General features: G+C 32.3%; 2 protein-coding genes across 3 annotated transcripts; both read left to right on the forward strand.

Moving 5' to 3' along the window:
- Positions 1–1,852: 1,852 nt before the first annotated feature.
- LOC120577469 (uncharacterized) lies at positions 1,853–6,433 on the forward strand. Its single transcript, XM_039829013.1, has 3 exons — positions 1,853–3,349; positions 3,725–5,886; positions 6,427–6,433. Exons 1-3 carry the CDS (start codon positions 1,853–1,855, stop codon positions 6,431–6,433), a joined length of 3,666 nt encoding a protein of 1,221 aa, XP_039684947.1.
- Positions 6,434–12,293: 5,860 nt separating this feature from the next.
- Positions 12,294–14,415, forward strand: LOC11445184 (protein LATERAL ROOT PRIMORDIUM 1). Of its 2 annotated transcripts, none has more exons than XM_024772461.2 (3): positions 12,294–13,154; positions 13,724–13,986; positions 14,322–14,415. In XM_024772461.2, exons 1-3 carry the CDS (start codon positions 12,470–12,472, stop codon positions 14,397–14,399), a joined length of 1,026 nt encoding a protein of 341 aa, XP_024628229.1. In that variant the 5' UTR covers positions 12,294–12,469; the 3' UTR covers positions 14,400–14,415. The 2 variants fall into 2 exon arrangements, with proteins under 2 accessions (XP_024628229.1, XP_024628230.1); XM_024772462.2 differs by having other exon boundaries at positions 12,297–13,154; positions 13,724–14,034.
- The last annotated feature ends 2,423 nt before the right edge of the window (positions 14,416–16,838 follow it).

The following is a 16,838-nucleotide window of genomic DNA, read 5'->3' on the forward strand; positions in this document are numbered from 1 at the left end:
CAATTATAATTATTATTAATTATCTCTTGATGGTCGTAATAGCTCATTATTTTATTAGTTATTCATTATTACTATTTTTATTCATCTTTTACCCTTTCATGATAGACAAGACACGCACCCTGATTATTGTAAGCAATTATACGTGTTGTGATAATTTTGAATATGGAGTATTATGTGAAGTATATGTATTTAATTGTGTGCTCTTGTGAAATTATTGTCAACGTACATTCAAACTCATGAAGGTTAGAGAGCAAAAAAAATGTGGGTTCGAATTATAGTTACAATTTAAAAGTTTTGTCTTTTAAATTAAGTTATGAAAGATCTTGTGTGAAAATATTTCTTAACAGATTTTTTTAAAATATTTATCGAATCATTTAACTATGTTGAAAACTTAGTGTTAGAGTTAAGTCAGAAAGAACATTGTGCATCTAAATAAAATAGATCAAAAGGGAAATAAAATTGCACAATATGTTTATACTAGTTCACAATCCACCTGACTACTACCTCTAGTACCCTCTAAAGAGAGAGTTTGTCTCGATACTTTTCAAGGATTTAACTAGTGCAAATCAGGGATACAAGATCTTTTTTTTTTTTAAGATTTCAGACCTATTTTTATGTAAAAACGATCTTAAATCTCCAAAATACAGGTCTTGTATCCCTGATTTGCACTAGTACTCCATTATAATAACCCAACTACAATTACCAGAGTATGTCCTGCTTGACTTCTATACACTGGATTTTCTACAAGGTATCTAATTCTTATGTTTTTTGCATTAAACAACTTGGCTTCAACTACTTCGTTGAGTTTTTTGTTTTTTTGTTGTAAAGTTGTCAACTTAATCTGAATCGACCCTACCTTCTTAAAGATATTGCCTCAACTGATTAATTAAAGTGTTAAGTGTTTAACGCTTCTCTTATCGACTTTTTAAACTAAGATGGTTTATCACTTTTGGGTCGGTTATATCAAGATTGAGTTTGTATCTTAGTGATACAAAATCAAAAAGACATTAGTTTACTCTCATTTGAGAGGAAATTATAATGGTTCATTTATCAAAGTAAGTTGTGATAAAGACAACTTGAATGATGTACAATATGATCTAAATGCTCTTTAAAAAAGGATATTACAATTGTCTTCAAGATCTATGATCAAAGCTTTTTCATATTGATTTATTATGAACAATCTTTTGCAATCTCATTTTGAAGATGACAATTACCTTAGTAATCTTTACAATCTATTTTTTCTTGAATTTGTTTGTCCTCCAAATATTTTTCACCACTTCTTTTGATCTCTGCTTTTAATTCAACTCGTGTGTATTGTTCAAATTTTTGTTTATTATTCCTCAAGTTTTTTAATATTTCCAAGTCTTAGGGCTAAGCCGCCGTGCTTCCACCGTATCCCTTGTTTTGTTCGGCGATTTGGACTCCAAGATCAATTTGTCTTATCATTCAACCTACTCATTATTCATGTGGCGTTGCTTCATATGTTAATATGGGTTAGATCTCTCCATCGATTGTTTTCCCCTTCACATATAGTATTCTTTGTGCATCTTCTCCATCTTGCCATAGTAATTCCAATTGAATTAGGAATTTAGTACTTTTATATCAAAACGTAGGATACATCCTTTGAATTCAAGAATTTGATCTTTTTGGTAGAACGTGTATTTTTATGATTGCCTTCTCTCCTAGGGTTAGTAGCATCGCCGTTGTTCATCCCTCGTGAGTGTGTTGTTGTGGTTCGGTAGGTCATGCCTTACCTGAACATTTGCTCTGCTTTATGCCATTCCTGTGATAATGTTCCTTATATGAGTCCTTCATCATCAATTTGTTTCTTCTATAAGGCCTGCCAAAGAATATGAGTCTAGTGGCGTGGAATTGTCGGGGTGTAGGTAGCCCGAGTGCAATTCCCGACCTTAAGTACCTAGTTCGGCATTTCAATCTGAACCTTTTATTTTTAAGTGAGACTCTAGCTCACCGAAATAAAATTGATGAACTTCGTTTTCTGCTTGGTTACGATTGTTGTTTTCCTGTAGACCGCACCGGTAGAGGCGGGGGTCTTGCATTATTTTGGCGTAATTCTTTACATTGTCAACTTGTTGATTTTTCGAGTAATCATATTACTGTTGAGATAAATGATATTGTTCTTGGTACTTGGAGACTTACCGGCTATTATGGCTATCCTAATGGAGGTCGTAGAACTGCCGCTTGGAATTTTCTTCGACAACTTTCTCATCAATTTACAGGTCCTTGGTGTATCTTTGGCGATTTTAATGATATCCTTGATGCAAGTGAGAAAAGGGGGCGCACCACTAGACCTCCGTGGCTTATAAACGGGTTTCGTCAAGCTGTTATTGATTCAGGTTTGTCCGATGTTCCAATTGAAGGTTATCCATTTACTTGGTTCAAAAGTCTAGGCACTCCGCGTGCCGTGGAAGAAAGATTAGATCGTGCGCTTGCTAACAATTTGTGGTTTAATATCTTTCTGAATGCTACTGTTGAAACTTTGGTAGCACCTGCTTCTGATCATTATCCCATATATGTAAATGTTGCTCCTACTCCTCGGCCTCATGTCTCTAAACGTCATTTTCGTTACGAAAATGCATGTCATCTTGAACCGGGTTTTAAGGATCTTGTTACTAACTCTTGGCAGGAATATTCTACCCATACTATTATTCCGAAGCTTTCCTCTTGCGCGGAAGACATGTCTGTTTGGAAAAAATCACATTGTCATAAGTTAAAAACTGATATTGAAGATTGTCGTAAACAATTGCAGGAAACTCGGTTAGGATCTGTTGGCGAGGACCAAGTTCGCATGTTCGAGCTAAGGAAAAGAATGCAACGGCTGCTGTCCCAAGATGATGCTTATTGGCGTCAACGCGCAAAAACCCATTGGTATAAGGATGGCGACCGTAATACCAAGTTTTTTCACGCTTCGGCTACGGCTCGAAAGAAGGTAAATCGTATAACTTCTCTTGATGATGATGCGGGTAATAAAATTACTAATGAGCAGGATATGCAAGAAGTGGCAAGACAATATTTTGTAAATATTTTTCAACAACATAATAGTGATTCTTCTTCCGTTATTGATGTTATTAATCCGTCTGTTTCTGATAATGACAATGAAATGCTCACGACCCCTTTCTCTAAGGCAGAGTTTAAGGATGCTATTTTCTCTATGCATCCAGATAAGTGTTCAGGCCCAGATGGCTTCAATCCGGGTTTTTACCAGCACTTTTGGAATTTATGTAGTGATGATATTTTTAAAGAATGCTGTGGTTGGTTAGATACGGGACAATTTCCCCCTGATTTGAATATTACTAACATTGCCCTTATCCCAAAAGGTTCTAAGCAGGTTAGCATGAAGGACTAGCGCCCTATAGCACTTTGTAATGTGTTGTACAAAATCATTTCGAAAGTGTTAGCAAATCGGTTGAAGAAAGTGCTGCCTAAATGCATTTCCGACAATCAATCCGCCTTCGTCCCAGAACGCTCGATTTTAGATAATGCTATGGTAGCAATTGAGGTTTTACATTTTATGAAAGCCAAGACGCGAGGGGAAGACAGGTATGTTTCTCTAAAACTTGATATTAGCAAAGCCTATGATCGTATGGACTGGAATTATTTGAGGGCTGTTTTGAATAAGATGGGTTTTCATAACCGTTGGATTCATTGGATGTGTATGTGATTCGAATCAGTGGATTATTCTGTGCTTGTAAATGGTACATAGGTCGATCCTATTATTCCAGGGCGGGGTCTTCGTCAAGGGGATCCTTTCTCTCCGTACTTGTTTATTATTTGTGCAGAAGGTTTATCTTCGCTTATCAGAGATGCCGAGACAAGAGGTGTCCTCACTGGTACAAAGGTTTGTCGTCAAGCACCGTCAGTTTTTCATCTTTTATTCGCTGATGATTGTTTTCTCTTTTTCAAAGCTAACGAGGATCAAACACATGTTATGAAGCATATTCTATCCACTTATGAATTAGCTTCTGGTCAAGCGATTAGTTTACCAAAGTCTGAAATATATTGCAGTCGTAATGTTCCTGATGACCTCAAAGCTAACATTACAGATATTCTAGGCGTCCAACTTGTGTTGGGCACAGGTAAATATTTGGGCTTACCTTCTATGATAGGTCGAGATCGAAATGCTACTTTTGCTTACATCAAGGATCGTGTTTGGCAGAAAATCAATTCCTGGAGTGGTAAGTGTCTCTCTAAAGCAGGTCGAGAGGTCATGATAAAATCTGTTTTGCAGGCTATTCCTTCTTATGTGATGAGTATCTTTCAGCTTCCCACTACCTTACTAGACTCCATTGAAAAGATGATGAACTCCTTCTGGTGGGGCAACGGTAAAACAACACAAAGAGGGATTCATTGGATGAATTGGGAGAAGCTTTCAGCACCAAAGATTCACGGAGGTATGGGTTTCAAGGACCTATCTGCTTTTAATTTGGCTATGTTAGGTAAACAGGGATGGAAATTTATTACAGAACCAGATTCTCTGGTGTCTCGAATTTTTAAAGCTCATTACTTCCCCTCTGGCTCCTATCTCACGGCCACTGTTGGGCACAACCCCAGCTATGTTTGGCGCAGCATCCTGCGTGCTAGATTTATTGTGCGTGGGGGCGCTAGATGGAGTGTAGGCTCAGGCGCGACTATTCCTATTCTTAATGAACCATGGCTGCCAAATGGGGAGTTTATTAGTAGTGATATTCCAGGTGCTCACTTTGTTCATAATTTTACTGTTAACAGCTTGATGAATTTATATGATAAAACCTGGAATGAACAGGTGGTTAGACAAGTTTTTAGTGATGATATAGCCCACAAAATACTACATACGCCATTGATTTCTCAGGTTGACGAGGATAGAATTATATGGAAAGCGGAAAGGCACGGACGTTACTCTGTTCGTAGTGCTTACAAGTTATGTGTATCAGAACTGATTGATTTATCTTATAACTGGCGACCAGGGTATTGGTTTGGTATTTGGAATCTAAAAGTCCCACCGAAAGTCAAGAATTTAATTTGGCGAATGTGTCGGGGTTGTTTACCGACTCGTGTCCGTTTGTTGGATAAAGGTGTTAATTGCCCAACTAATTGCGCTAGTTGTGCCTCCAATCATGAAGATCTTATGCATGTTTTCTTTGCTTGTCCTTTTGCTATACAGGTTTGGAATAGAACAGGTCTTTGGGGTTCGGTGCAACACGCCCTTTCTACCACTGCCTCAGCTTCAGAAGCTATATTTTCTCTGTTAGAGACTTTGTCGGTTGAATTAAAACAACGTATGTCATCTGTATTATGGAGTATATGGAAGCACCGTAATCTCAGAGTGTGGGATGATGTAACAGAAACAAGTGCCGCGGTTGTCGAGCGTGCTAGAAACATGCTTGCAGACTGGCAACTGGCTAATGCTCCGGATGTTCTTGTATCTAGATCGAATCATCAACCAACAACGACCTCCACCTCTCAACAACACCGAATCACGTGGCAGCCTCCTGTGGCCGGAAGATACAAATGTAACATCGATGCGGCCTTCTCTTCTCACATCAACCGTACAGGTATTGGTATTTGTGTTCGCGATGCAGAAGGTACGTTTGTTCTGGCTAAGACTATGACATACCCTTGTACTGTTCCGGTGGAAGTGGGTGAAGCTTTAGGGTTGCACTCTGCTTTGCAATGGTTGAGTGATATGCAGTTTGACAATGTGGATTTCGAAACAGACTCTAAGTTGACAGCTGAAGCCTTCCTTTCTACTAGAAACGACTTGTTCGAATTTGGATGCATTATTTCCTCCTGTCGTTCTTTGTTCAGTACTTTCTTTTCTAACTCTAGGGTGGAGTTTGTTAGGCGACAAGCCAACGTGGTTGCTCATGCTCTTGCAAGGGAGGCCACGTCTTTAGCTAGTCCCGCCGTTTATTTTAATATACCCAATTGTATTGAAACTCTTATTATAAATGAAATGCTATAAGCATGTTTTCCTTCAAAAAAAAAAAAAAAGAATTCTCTCTTGCAAAATTTTATAAATTGTTAACAAGATGAATTAAATATATTTATGTTTTCGACACTTAAAATTTTATATTCAACTAATATTTTATTAAAAAATTATAATTTGTTTCTGATAGATTCTTATAATATTCTAAATATTTCTGGAAGAAAAAAAACTCATTCAAAAATACGAAGATAGACATGACCTGACTTAAAAAAATCGGTGATGGAAAGTACTTGGAGGACCAAAATTCAAAGAATTTTTTTAGAGGAAATAAAAGAGAATTTCGAAAAATTTATAGGGATCAAAAACTTATTTAAGCTTAATTTTATATTTCAAACTATGCTGGTTTCTGACCTCTAATTCATTCTCACCCATTTACCCTTCTCCATTTTAGTGTTTCCTTTTTCACTTTGGCTCTTTCTCTGGTTCTCAATTTTTTTTAGTTCTTGATTTTATTTTTATTTTTTTTAAATTTTGGAATGAAAAAAAATGGAAAATAGCAACTTTACCTTTTTCTCCTTGGTAAGATAAACAACACAGAGCTTCACGTTTGTAGAACTACTAAGGTAAGATAGGGTATGCTGATGTACTGATGAGATTCTTAGATTAAGGAGAGCATTTAGATGATACTTTATGAATTCTTCTTCTAATTTTTTTTTCAATTACCTTTGAGAGAGTAAGACCACACACTACTATAGGGTCGTCATACTACGATTGACGACCCTATGACCATATATCATCTTAACCCACATGTGAACCCGGTGCAACTCAACAGCTGGAGGGGCGTAATCACCCTACGAACTCATCACCTAAATGGGTACCATTTAATCAATCCCTGAATAACTGGATGTCACTTTAATCCAACATATAAATATAGGGATTGAAAGAATTCTAACCGCCGCTAACATTATGCAATCAAAATTAGGTTAATACTTCACTACCGCATTGGCCAATCAGACTTAACTTGCAAAAACTCCCCACATTTACCGTTTTATTTATTTTTTTGTTTTTTGTTTTATATAAGTAATGCTAGTTGTCTAGTTGGAACGACAATCCCTGCATAGTCAACACTCACTTATCACTTTATTACTTGGTAATGAAATATTACATTGTGCGAAGTTTTCTATCACTTACCAATCAATTTTAAGAAAATACAATGATCATTGGTTATGTAACATAAGAAATCAATCTCAATAAAGTTATTGATTATGAAATCAACTAAATATATTTAGTTGCCAACATAAATACTCACTTGTTGATATTAGACATGGCAACAAAATCCGTGCCCATGGGTGCCCGCCCAAACCAACCCTAATTTGACGGGTTTTTTCCGATTTGACTGAGTTTGGGTTTTCCTCAATTATAAAATATGGGTATGGGACGGGTAAAGGTGATATATGTATCCACCCCGAACCCACCCAAACCTACCCGAATGTAGAAAAGTCATATTTTTGTTTTTGTTGATGATATAAGAACTTTCAATGATGGTTAAAGGGAGAAAGTCTTGGTTGGGCACAAACCTAACACCTCAATTTTGGGCACACACACAAAAGCAAGAAAAAGTTAATAGAAAATAAAATTATAATATATCAATTGATTTGACTAAATACTTTTTATTTAATTTTGTTAGTTTTATGTGAGTATGTGCCCAACATTGAGGTGTTGAGTATATGCCCAAACAAGACTTTCTCGGTTAAAGGAGCAACCAAATTATTCGACAAGGAAATGTTAAAATGAGCGTAAATTGTTGGATAATACATTACAACATTACCATTGAAACTTAAAAAAAAACACATTTTTTACGAAAAAAAATACTATTTTTTTAATTATTAAAAAAGTAAAAAAATACTTTTTTAGTTAAAAAAATAAAAAAATATTTTTTTTATTTTTTAATTAAAAAAATAGTTTTAGTTAAAAAATAAAAAATAATTTTTTTTAAATTTTTTAATTAAAAAAATATAAAAAATTACACATGTGGCGCCACGTCAACATTGACTTGGTCAAAATTGGCCTAAGGGGCCAAAAGTGCAAAGGGGGCAAAACATAAGGGACCAAAATCGAATTATTTTAGTTAGGAGGCTAAAATCGCAACAACTGTAATTATAGGGGGCCAAAACTGATATTAAGCCTAAAGTTAAATAGGTTTTTGGTCTTTATAAATATTATATCAAATTATGTCGTTGGTCATCATAAAAATGTTGCATATTTACGTTTCTATAAAACATTTAAGCATTAAGTTTTAGAATATGTTAAACTTAAATTTATTTAATTATCTTTTAACTTTAAATTTTTCAATGAATTTTTCCATGCATGATAGAACCTTATTAAAAATTCTTTTCCAAAAATTTAATATGAATTGAATTAAATATAAATTTTTTAATTTAAAAATTTCAAGATAAAAATAACGAATATCGGAATTTAGAAATAACATTTTTAGCTCATATTTCACAAAAAGAATTTTCCATAATGTTTTAAACATTTATGAAAAAATCATTCAAAAATTTAAAGATAATTAAACAAATTTAAATTTAGTAAAGATTAAAACTTAATGCTTAAATTTTTTGTAGGATCCAACATTCTACATTTTTTATGAGGATTGAAATTATTTTTTATATACTTGTAAGGATCCATAACTTATTTAATCAATTACACTAAATATAATTTTTTTGAAGAAACTAAACCAACTAATTCAATTAAATTGACATTAGAGATAATTGAATAAAAAATCTTGAGTAAGAATACCTTAAAATATTAATTAATATTAATAATATTTTCTCCTCTAAATATGAATATATTTTCTTTGTTAAATTTGAGCTTTGAGTGGTTTGAGATACGCCTGATCCAGTTGTGTGAAGTGTGTGAAACATGAAAGTAGGGGCCATTGGCCAACTTTCATTCATCTTCAGCCGTAGTTTTGTCATAGGGTTATAGGTCTTAGGGGCTAAAGGCTATCCCTATTCATTTCCAATAAGGCAAATCTAAGAGGCTATAATAGGGTTAGGTTAGGTTAGAATGTCATCATTACCTACGTATAGAGTCTAGTAAACTCTACGGTATAGGATCTAATCTAGATTAGAGTATGGTCCCCCATTTGCTCTACTTCAGTATGCAGAAATTATTTGATGATGTGCTTGCCAAACTCGATAAAAGAACTACCCAATCTTTGATTTTTTAGATATCTTAGATGTGTTTTTTAAATGTAAAAAATAATAATTTTAATTCAACACACTTCTATTTGAATGTATCAAGTGTAATTTTGTTTGCAATTTACTTTTAATCGAAATCAATATTATATAATTAATTTTTTTAAATTTAATTATTGACAAAACATAATTAAAATGAGTTGCAGATAAAAGTGAGTTGTATAAGATACTATAAATGATACTTCCTCCATCGATATATATACATACGCTATTTAGAATACAAATGTGTATAATTTAAGATGTTATTCAATTTATTTTGATGAATATTTTTTTAAACATCAATTTTTTTTTTTTTATAATTTTTACTAATAGATAATTAAATATCTCAAACATCAAAATTGTTTATTTACATATGTAAAACAATAGTTAACTAAATCCACGCTTTCGCGCAATCAAGAATGTTAGTGGTTGGTAGATCGAAACTGTATGATTTAAATTTGAAGTTCAAAATTATAGTGTTTTAAAAAAAAATATTTAAAGCATTTGATCTTAATTTAACGATCGTGGATGTTTTTAACTACATATACAAAGAGCAAATTATATGGACAATAAAAAATTGACAACCTTTTCGACACCATATCTTTTCATAAAGAAATTCTAGGTTGGTATGCATTCCAAAACAATTAGAAAATATTAAAAAGTATAACTTATACTCTTAACCGTATTGAAATATGGTAGTCGACAATCTTTGATGTTCATTTATCATTCCTCGTATTCGAAATAGGTTGTGGGTTAATAATTTGTCATTTGTATACACAATACTAATGCACTACTTTTCCGTATGTACACATTTGTATATTTAATAGTCAGGATCGTTCCTACGAATTTGGAGATTCGGTTCTGCAAGTGAAAATAGGCCCGTAATAAAATAAAAATGTATTTTTTTTTTTTAAAGAACAATGTTCAATTTAAATTTTTTAAAAGACAAATATAAGGTGTCGTATATACGGTACACCCAAATGTGAAAAATCACTACCGTATACATGAGTAACCTCAAACCACCATCTCAAAAAAACACCCACGTAACACTAAAAGCAAGATAACCCAATTTAAATAGGCCTATTTTTTTTAGACCCATACTTTGAAGAGATCAAACTCCATTGAACTCCTTACACACCCCAAGATCCGACCGTGATAATAGCCCGTATGTATACATTTGTATACTAAATTGCAGTAGCTTATACATTTGTATACATTTTCCTTATTCAGTTTCAGACTAAAACAAACATACGACGATGGTGAATCTTCTTCCACAGTTCAAAGACAAAACCAAAACGTGCAAGAAACTGTCAAACATTAATTCCACTATCAGACTCCACTTATTTTGTTAAGAAGTAGTATTTATAAGTAGAATAACTTTTTGAGAAAATTTCAGGGATTTTAAATACATTAATAAAATTAAATAAGGTTTTTTTTTTTCTTTCTAAAACTGTTTTTCTTGACAAAAGTTACTCCGCATTAGAATAATCATGGATCCTCTCCGATCATTGAAGGGTCTGTAGAACGTTAGCCACTTAATTGATTGTATTAAATCGAGTCAAAATCATAAGAAATAGTTGAATGATAGAGATTTACATTGCTTCCACTAAAAATCCACAAGAGAGAATCCCAATCCGTGTTAGATTATCCTCCTTGATGAATTCAGCATAACATTATTTAAAACAACCTATTCAATATTTACTCCAAAACACATGTTGAGACCTAAGATATTTTTTTTTACAAGTCCATAATAGTTTTATACTAAGATTATTATTATTATTTTTTTAAAACAAATGCTGACATGTGTTATAAAGATACACATTAAAGAACCACGTATCATCACCTTGTTATCAAATTCTTAAAAATATGATCATTCCCTTTTTCAATTTAAAATTTCTACTTTTGAATTCTTATCACGTGTGTTAATTTTTTTTTTTTTTTTAAATCAAATATACAAAATCATTAATTAAATTCACCTTTTTCATTGAAGGAAGTGACCAAAATACCCATATTTTAAAACAATCGGTAGTATTGATAAGAGGTATATTTGGAAAAAAATAATAAATGTATCTAAAAATTTGTAGATGATCTTATATTTAAGGACAAACATTTTTTTATAAATAGTTTTTTAATTAGGAACGAATGAAGTATACAACTGTTTCAAAATTACTTTTCATATTTGAAAACAAAATAATAGCATTAGAAATGAACGTATTTAAAAAAAAAATGCATTTAAAAATTTGTATATTCAAAAACAAACAATTTTTTTATAAATAACCTTATAATTAAAAAACAGATAAAGTATATTATGCCTGGTATATTATTCCTTAACATAATAGTTTACTATCTCCGTTCCTTTTTTAATTGTCACTTTTTGAAATTTTACACAAACCAAGACAATTAATAAATGTTACTATTTTTGATACAATTGTTTTTACTTTTACTATAATGACCTTATTAATTTAATATTTCATTTTATATGCTTCTCTCTCCGCAATAAATATCTAAGGGTAATATTAGTAAAACAACATTTAATATTACATTGAAGTATTGAACTTTGAAAATGACAGTTAAATAAGAACAAAATTTTTCTCTAAAAGTGACAATTAAAAAGGAGAAAGTATAAAGTAATTAACTGTGTCACTTAATATTACATGAAAGAGTAATATTCATACAAATATTTGTGTCTACAATTACCACAACTTTAATTTTTTTAGGGAAAATAACACAACTTTATTAAAATCACAAAAGCAAATCCCAATAATAAATATTCCCTCCGTCCCTTACTATTTGATTCATTTGAAATTTTTTTAATTTTGACCTAACTAATTTTGACCGTATTTTTCAACTAATATACAAAGATAAATAACATCATATAAGATGTCGTTAGATTCGTCTCGATGAGTATTTTCAAAATATCAAATTTTTATAATTTTTTCTAATATATTATTCAAGATATTTAAGCTCAAAGTTATGCATTGACATGCATAATAAGATCAATTGTGTCAAGTATTAAAGGACGGAAAGGGACGGAGGGAGTAGCTCTTCTTTGAAAAACCAAAGAAAGAATATGTAAGTGGAGATTGAGTGTCAGAATTCAAACCTGTAGCAGTCAGTGGTGCCTTCCTTCCTGTTCCAAAATCTCCCTATTCTCAATGCTACTCCCCTAAACAAAACAATCCATAACCAAATCAAAATCACATTTTTCATCATATAAAAATTCTTAATCTCATCCTCTCTTTTCATTACATTCTCCCAATAAATAACTAAAACCAAAACCAAAATCTCAAACCTTGTTGCAAAAATGAACATGTTAGGCCTAAGAGACTTAGTTCTCATAGCTCAAACTCCTTCATCACTTCACAACCAACAAAACCAAACCATTTCATCAGATCACAATCCAAATCTTCCCTTACCTTCATCATCAGCCTTAAGTGTTGGTCTTGGAATTTTCCCACTCCTTACCACAACTCACCCTCATCATCAAAACCCTAACAATAACAATAACAATGATAATATTCATCAAGACTCAAATTTTTGGAACCTCAAGATGTGTCAACCACAACAAGTAATGATGATGAATTCATCAAGAAAAAGAGTTGAAGAAGAAGATGATGATGTAAGAAACAAAAACTTGATGATGGGGTGTGAGGAAAATGGTGAGTTTAGGGTTTGTCAAGATTGTGGAAATAGAGCTAAGAAAGATTGTAGCTATAAAAGATGTAGGACTTGTTGTAAAGGTCGTGGATTTGATTGTAGTACTCACGTGAAGAGCACGTGGATACCGGCTTCGATGCGGCGTGACCGGAGTATGGTGGTGGCTGAAGGTGGTGACAGTGATGGTGGTGCTTCTTCTGGTACTAAGAGGCAGAAAATTTTGATGACTTCATCACAGAATAATGTTGCCGCTAACTCTCATAGTTCTAGTTCTAATGCTGCCACTAGAACAAGAAGTTTAAGCTTAGATATAACTAGCTCTTGTCACCAAGGTACTTTCACTTTTTGTTCCATGATTAAATAAACATATTAATTGAATGCTATGAATCACAGACAATTCTTGGATTAGGTGTGTTCCGGTGTCGGACATGCGTCGGTGTCTGACACCGACACCAAATCTATGATTACGCTGAATTATGTAATTTTCTCAAATTATTATTTTTGTTGGCGTGTCGGTCTCCATATCGTGTTCGGTGTCCGTGTCTGATTCCATGCTTCATAAATTGAATGTTTACAATTTTTTTTTTTTTTTTTTATGGTTGAGACTAAATTTATTGATATTCTTTAACTTAATGGACTAATTTGTTATTTCAAAAATTTAAGGGATTAAATTTATGATTTTTACAGTACAATTTAAGAACTAAAATACCTATTTACCCACTTTTTTAATGACTTATTGTTACTTTATAAACTAGACTGTAGTATTTAAATGCAAATTGTCTATACCCAAAGTTTGGTTAATAGAAAAATGCCCCAGTGGCACGATAGTCAGAGAGGTAGACACAATTGGTTGAACTCTGATTAAACATCGTGTGTTCTCATGTTTGTTTCTGAATTGCAGATCCTGGTTTCAAGCAGACTTTGCCGCGCTATGTTCGCGCGCCTGCTGTTTTCAAGTGCCATAGAGTTTCTGCTATTGGCAATGGTGAAGATGAACTTGCTTACTTGGCCACTGTGAATATTAGTGGCCATGTATTTAAAGGGTTTCTCTATGATCAAGGAGTTGATGACAAAAATGAAACAATGCCTTGTGTTTCAGAATTGCAACTTGGAAGTAATGGAAGTGGAAAGAGTAATAGAGAATGTTCTTCTTCTGCTATTGAGGTTCCAACTAGTGCTTACCCTGCTTCTGCTTGTTGAGATTGTTTTATGGTAACATTCTGATGTATTGTCATAATGATAAGTTGGTTTTAGAAAATAAAATTGTATTTTTATAGAATTTTTTGTGTTGATTATTGGCTCTACTTGGATTTTGCTTATTTGGTTTGGAGACTGCTACCTTTGTATTAGAAATTAAGTTTCAGAACCAAATTGATACCTTTGTATTAGAATATTTTAAAAATGTACCTGACTCGTTCCAATTTTACTCATGTTAGCCCTTCAAAGAATATTTGTTCTAAAGACAATTAATAAAGTTTTTTTTCTTCTTCTGATGACAGGTAGTTCTTTCTCTGGCTATGCATGGAAATCCGATAGTACTTGTGTTATTATGTAAATTCTCTACTATAATAAATTGAAGTTCAATTTCTTCAATGTTGCATCAGATTAAGAACTTTTTTTTGAAAGATGCATCAGATTAAGAACTTAGATATCGATGTTACGGGATTTTATATTTAATGTTAAATTGTGAAGTTTGATTTCGTCTCATTATATATTTTTTGGCTTTAGACGGAATTGGATTCAAACATAATGAATACTTATATAAATTAGTTATCAAATGTTTGGAAACATTTTTTAAACATTCTAAAATAAGTCAAATATTTCGATTTCAACGTGAATACACACATTTTTTGTAAATATCCCATAAATTATTGTTAGCAAAACAAGCTTGAGTTTGTACTTGCACAATTACTTGCAAAGATTTGTAATTTTAGATGTGAGAATGAACATATAATTTTCGACAAGCAATCTAAGGCATTAGTTCATGAAGATTTTAAAGTCGAGATTGAAGAAATCTTTTGAATGCAAAAAACTAACGACATCCTATGCCCAAATTTAATGCACCTCTATGTGTGAAAATTAGCATTTCTTTTTCCCATTCTACACAATTCTAAAAATCCGTTAGTTTTTATGTTTTCTTTTGGAACGGGAAGTGTTCTTCTCGAAAGTTAAAGACGTCTCACATATTATCCTTACATGAGAAATGTTAACGAGTGCCCCTGATGCACTCTTTAAGCAACTTTAATAGTAAATTTTATAAAAATATGCACAATACCGTTCATCCAACTTCATCTTACTTCACCTCTAATTGTTTGACGACCTCTTATATTGGACAAAAGATACAAAGCTTCAAAACTCTTTTCAGAACTTGAAGCCTCCAAATAATGTTCAATGTATCATCATGTCAACTTAACAACGTAAATGCACTTGCAGCTGTAAATGTATCAACTCTATAACTAGGCCACAAATTCAAATCATCTCCCAACTCATGATGAGGTGGCATAATATAGAGTGAATATTCTTTTTGATATCCCTTGGTAAACAATCCAAAAACTGCCAATCTCAATCACCGGTAATATATATTAACTACTACTGTCAAATGCACCAGATTCGCAGGAATTTCTTCGACAAAATTTTCAATTTTTAACAAATCAAATGCATCCTTAGAGAAATTCAACCCGACTTTGACTAACGTCTTTCAAAGATCGGAACCCTGAGCTATTTTAAAATATATTTTTGGGTTACCTAGGTATCAAGTTTCCATCGTTGTTTAATACTCTGTCTGTCTCAAATTATATAACGTTGGACATTTCATGCCTATTAAGAAATATAATTAATTTTATATGGAAAAGAGATAAAATGAGTTATTTTACAAAATTGTCTTTAAAAAATGGTATGAGAAATATAAATTTATGAAATGAAAGAAGATATAGTAATTGAAGGGTATAATAAAAGAAGTAAGATTAATGTTTCTTTGGTATTGTAAAACGATCTAGAATTTTAGATGAATTTTTTTCCCAAAATAACTTATAATTTGAAACGGAGGGAGTAATGATTAATTTTCGTCAGAAAATCTCACACATAAGATAGATTCTTCACCCCGAACTCAATTTTCTTGATTTACAAAAGAGATCGAACCTTAAACACTTTGCTTGAGATGCTCTCAAGACTTTTACCACTCTGACATATTAATTTATTATTGATAAAAATCACAAGAAAATAGGACATTACATCTAAAACTCAAAATCTTAAGACCAAAAAGTTAAAATAATGAAAACATGATTGACATTTTCAAAATTCTGAAAAATGTTGTATCTATTTTTGTAAAAGAAAATTATAAGGGACATATTGGTTCTAAACCTTTCTTAAAACAAATGTAGAGATCATACTTTCAAGATCTTATCTCAAAATCATGGGTGTGTCCCTACTATCTCATTTAAAATTCATTAATGGCTCATGGTCCTTTTATCGACCACCTCTCAAATTATTAGTTTCAATTATTAGTGGGATAACAAGTCTAGAAAATCATTGGTGGTCTATCTTTGGTGATTTTTGTTCCTACAATGCAAGGTTCATGCTTAAGCATAGCGAAACATGTTGTGCTTGATGAATACGCCTAGCGACGGTTTCAGAAATTTCAATGGATAAGAGCGGAATCTTCAAATCTTGCATATATTATGTATTGTTCTTACCAATTAAGATAAACTCACAAAGATAGAGCAGAATCATTTCCTAAAAATAAATATTTACATAGAAAATTTATTCTCTTTTTCTAAGAGGTATATAACAAATTTATCAACAGATAAGTGATAAAACAATTATATAATTATAACTAAACAAAAAATTGGAGACTACAAAAACTTACTATTTTATACAAATATAAAATAGTTTTGAGGTCAAATATATCAGTAATTGTGCTCTCAAATGAGGTGTTAGTTAGCCAACAATTTTGTTTTGAGGTCAAATGGTGGAAACAAAATTTTCAATAGAAGTTTGTCAAACATGATTTTAGATCA

Source organism: Medicago truncatula, chromosome 8 (assembly GCF_003473485.1).
Source record: "Medicago truncatula cultivar Jemalong A17 chromosome 8, MtrunA17r5.0-ANR, whole genome shotgun sequence".
NCBI lineage: Eukaryota > Viridiplantae > Streptophyta > Magnoliopsida > Fabales > Fabaceae > Medicago > Medicago truncatula.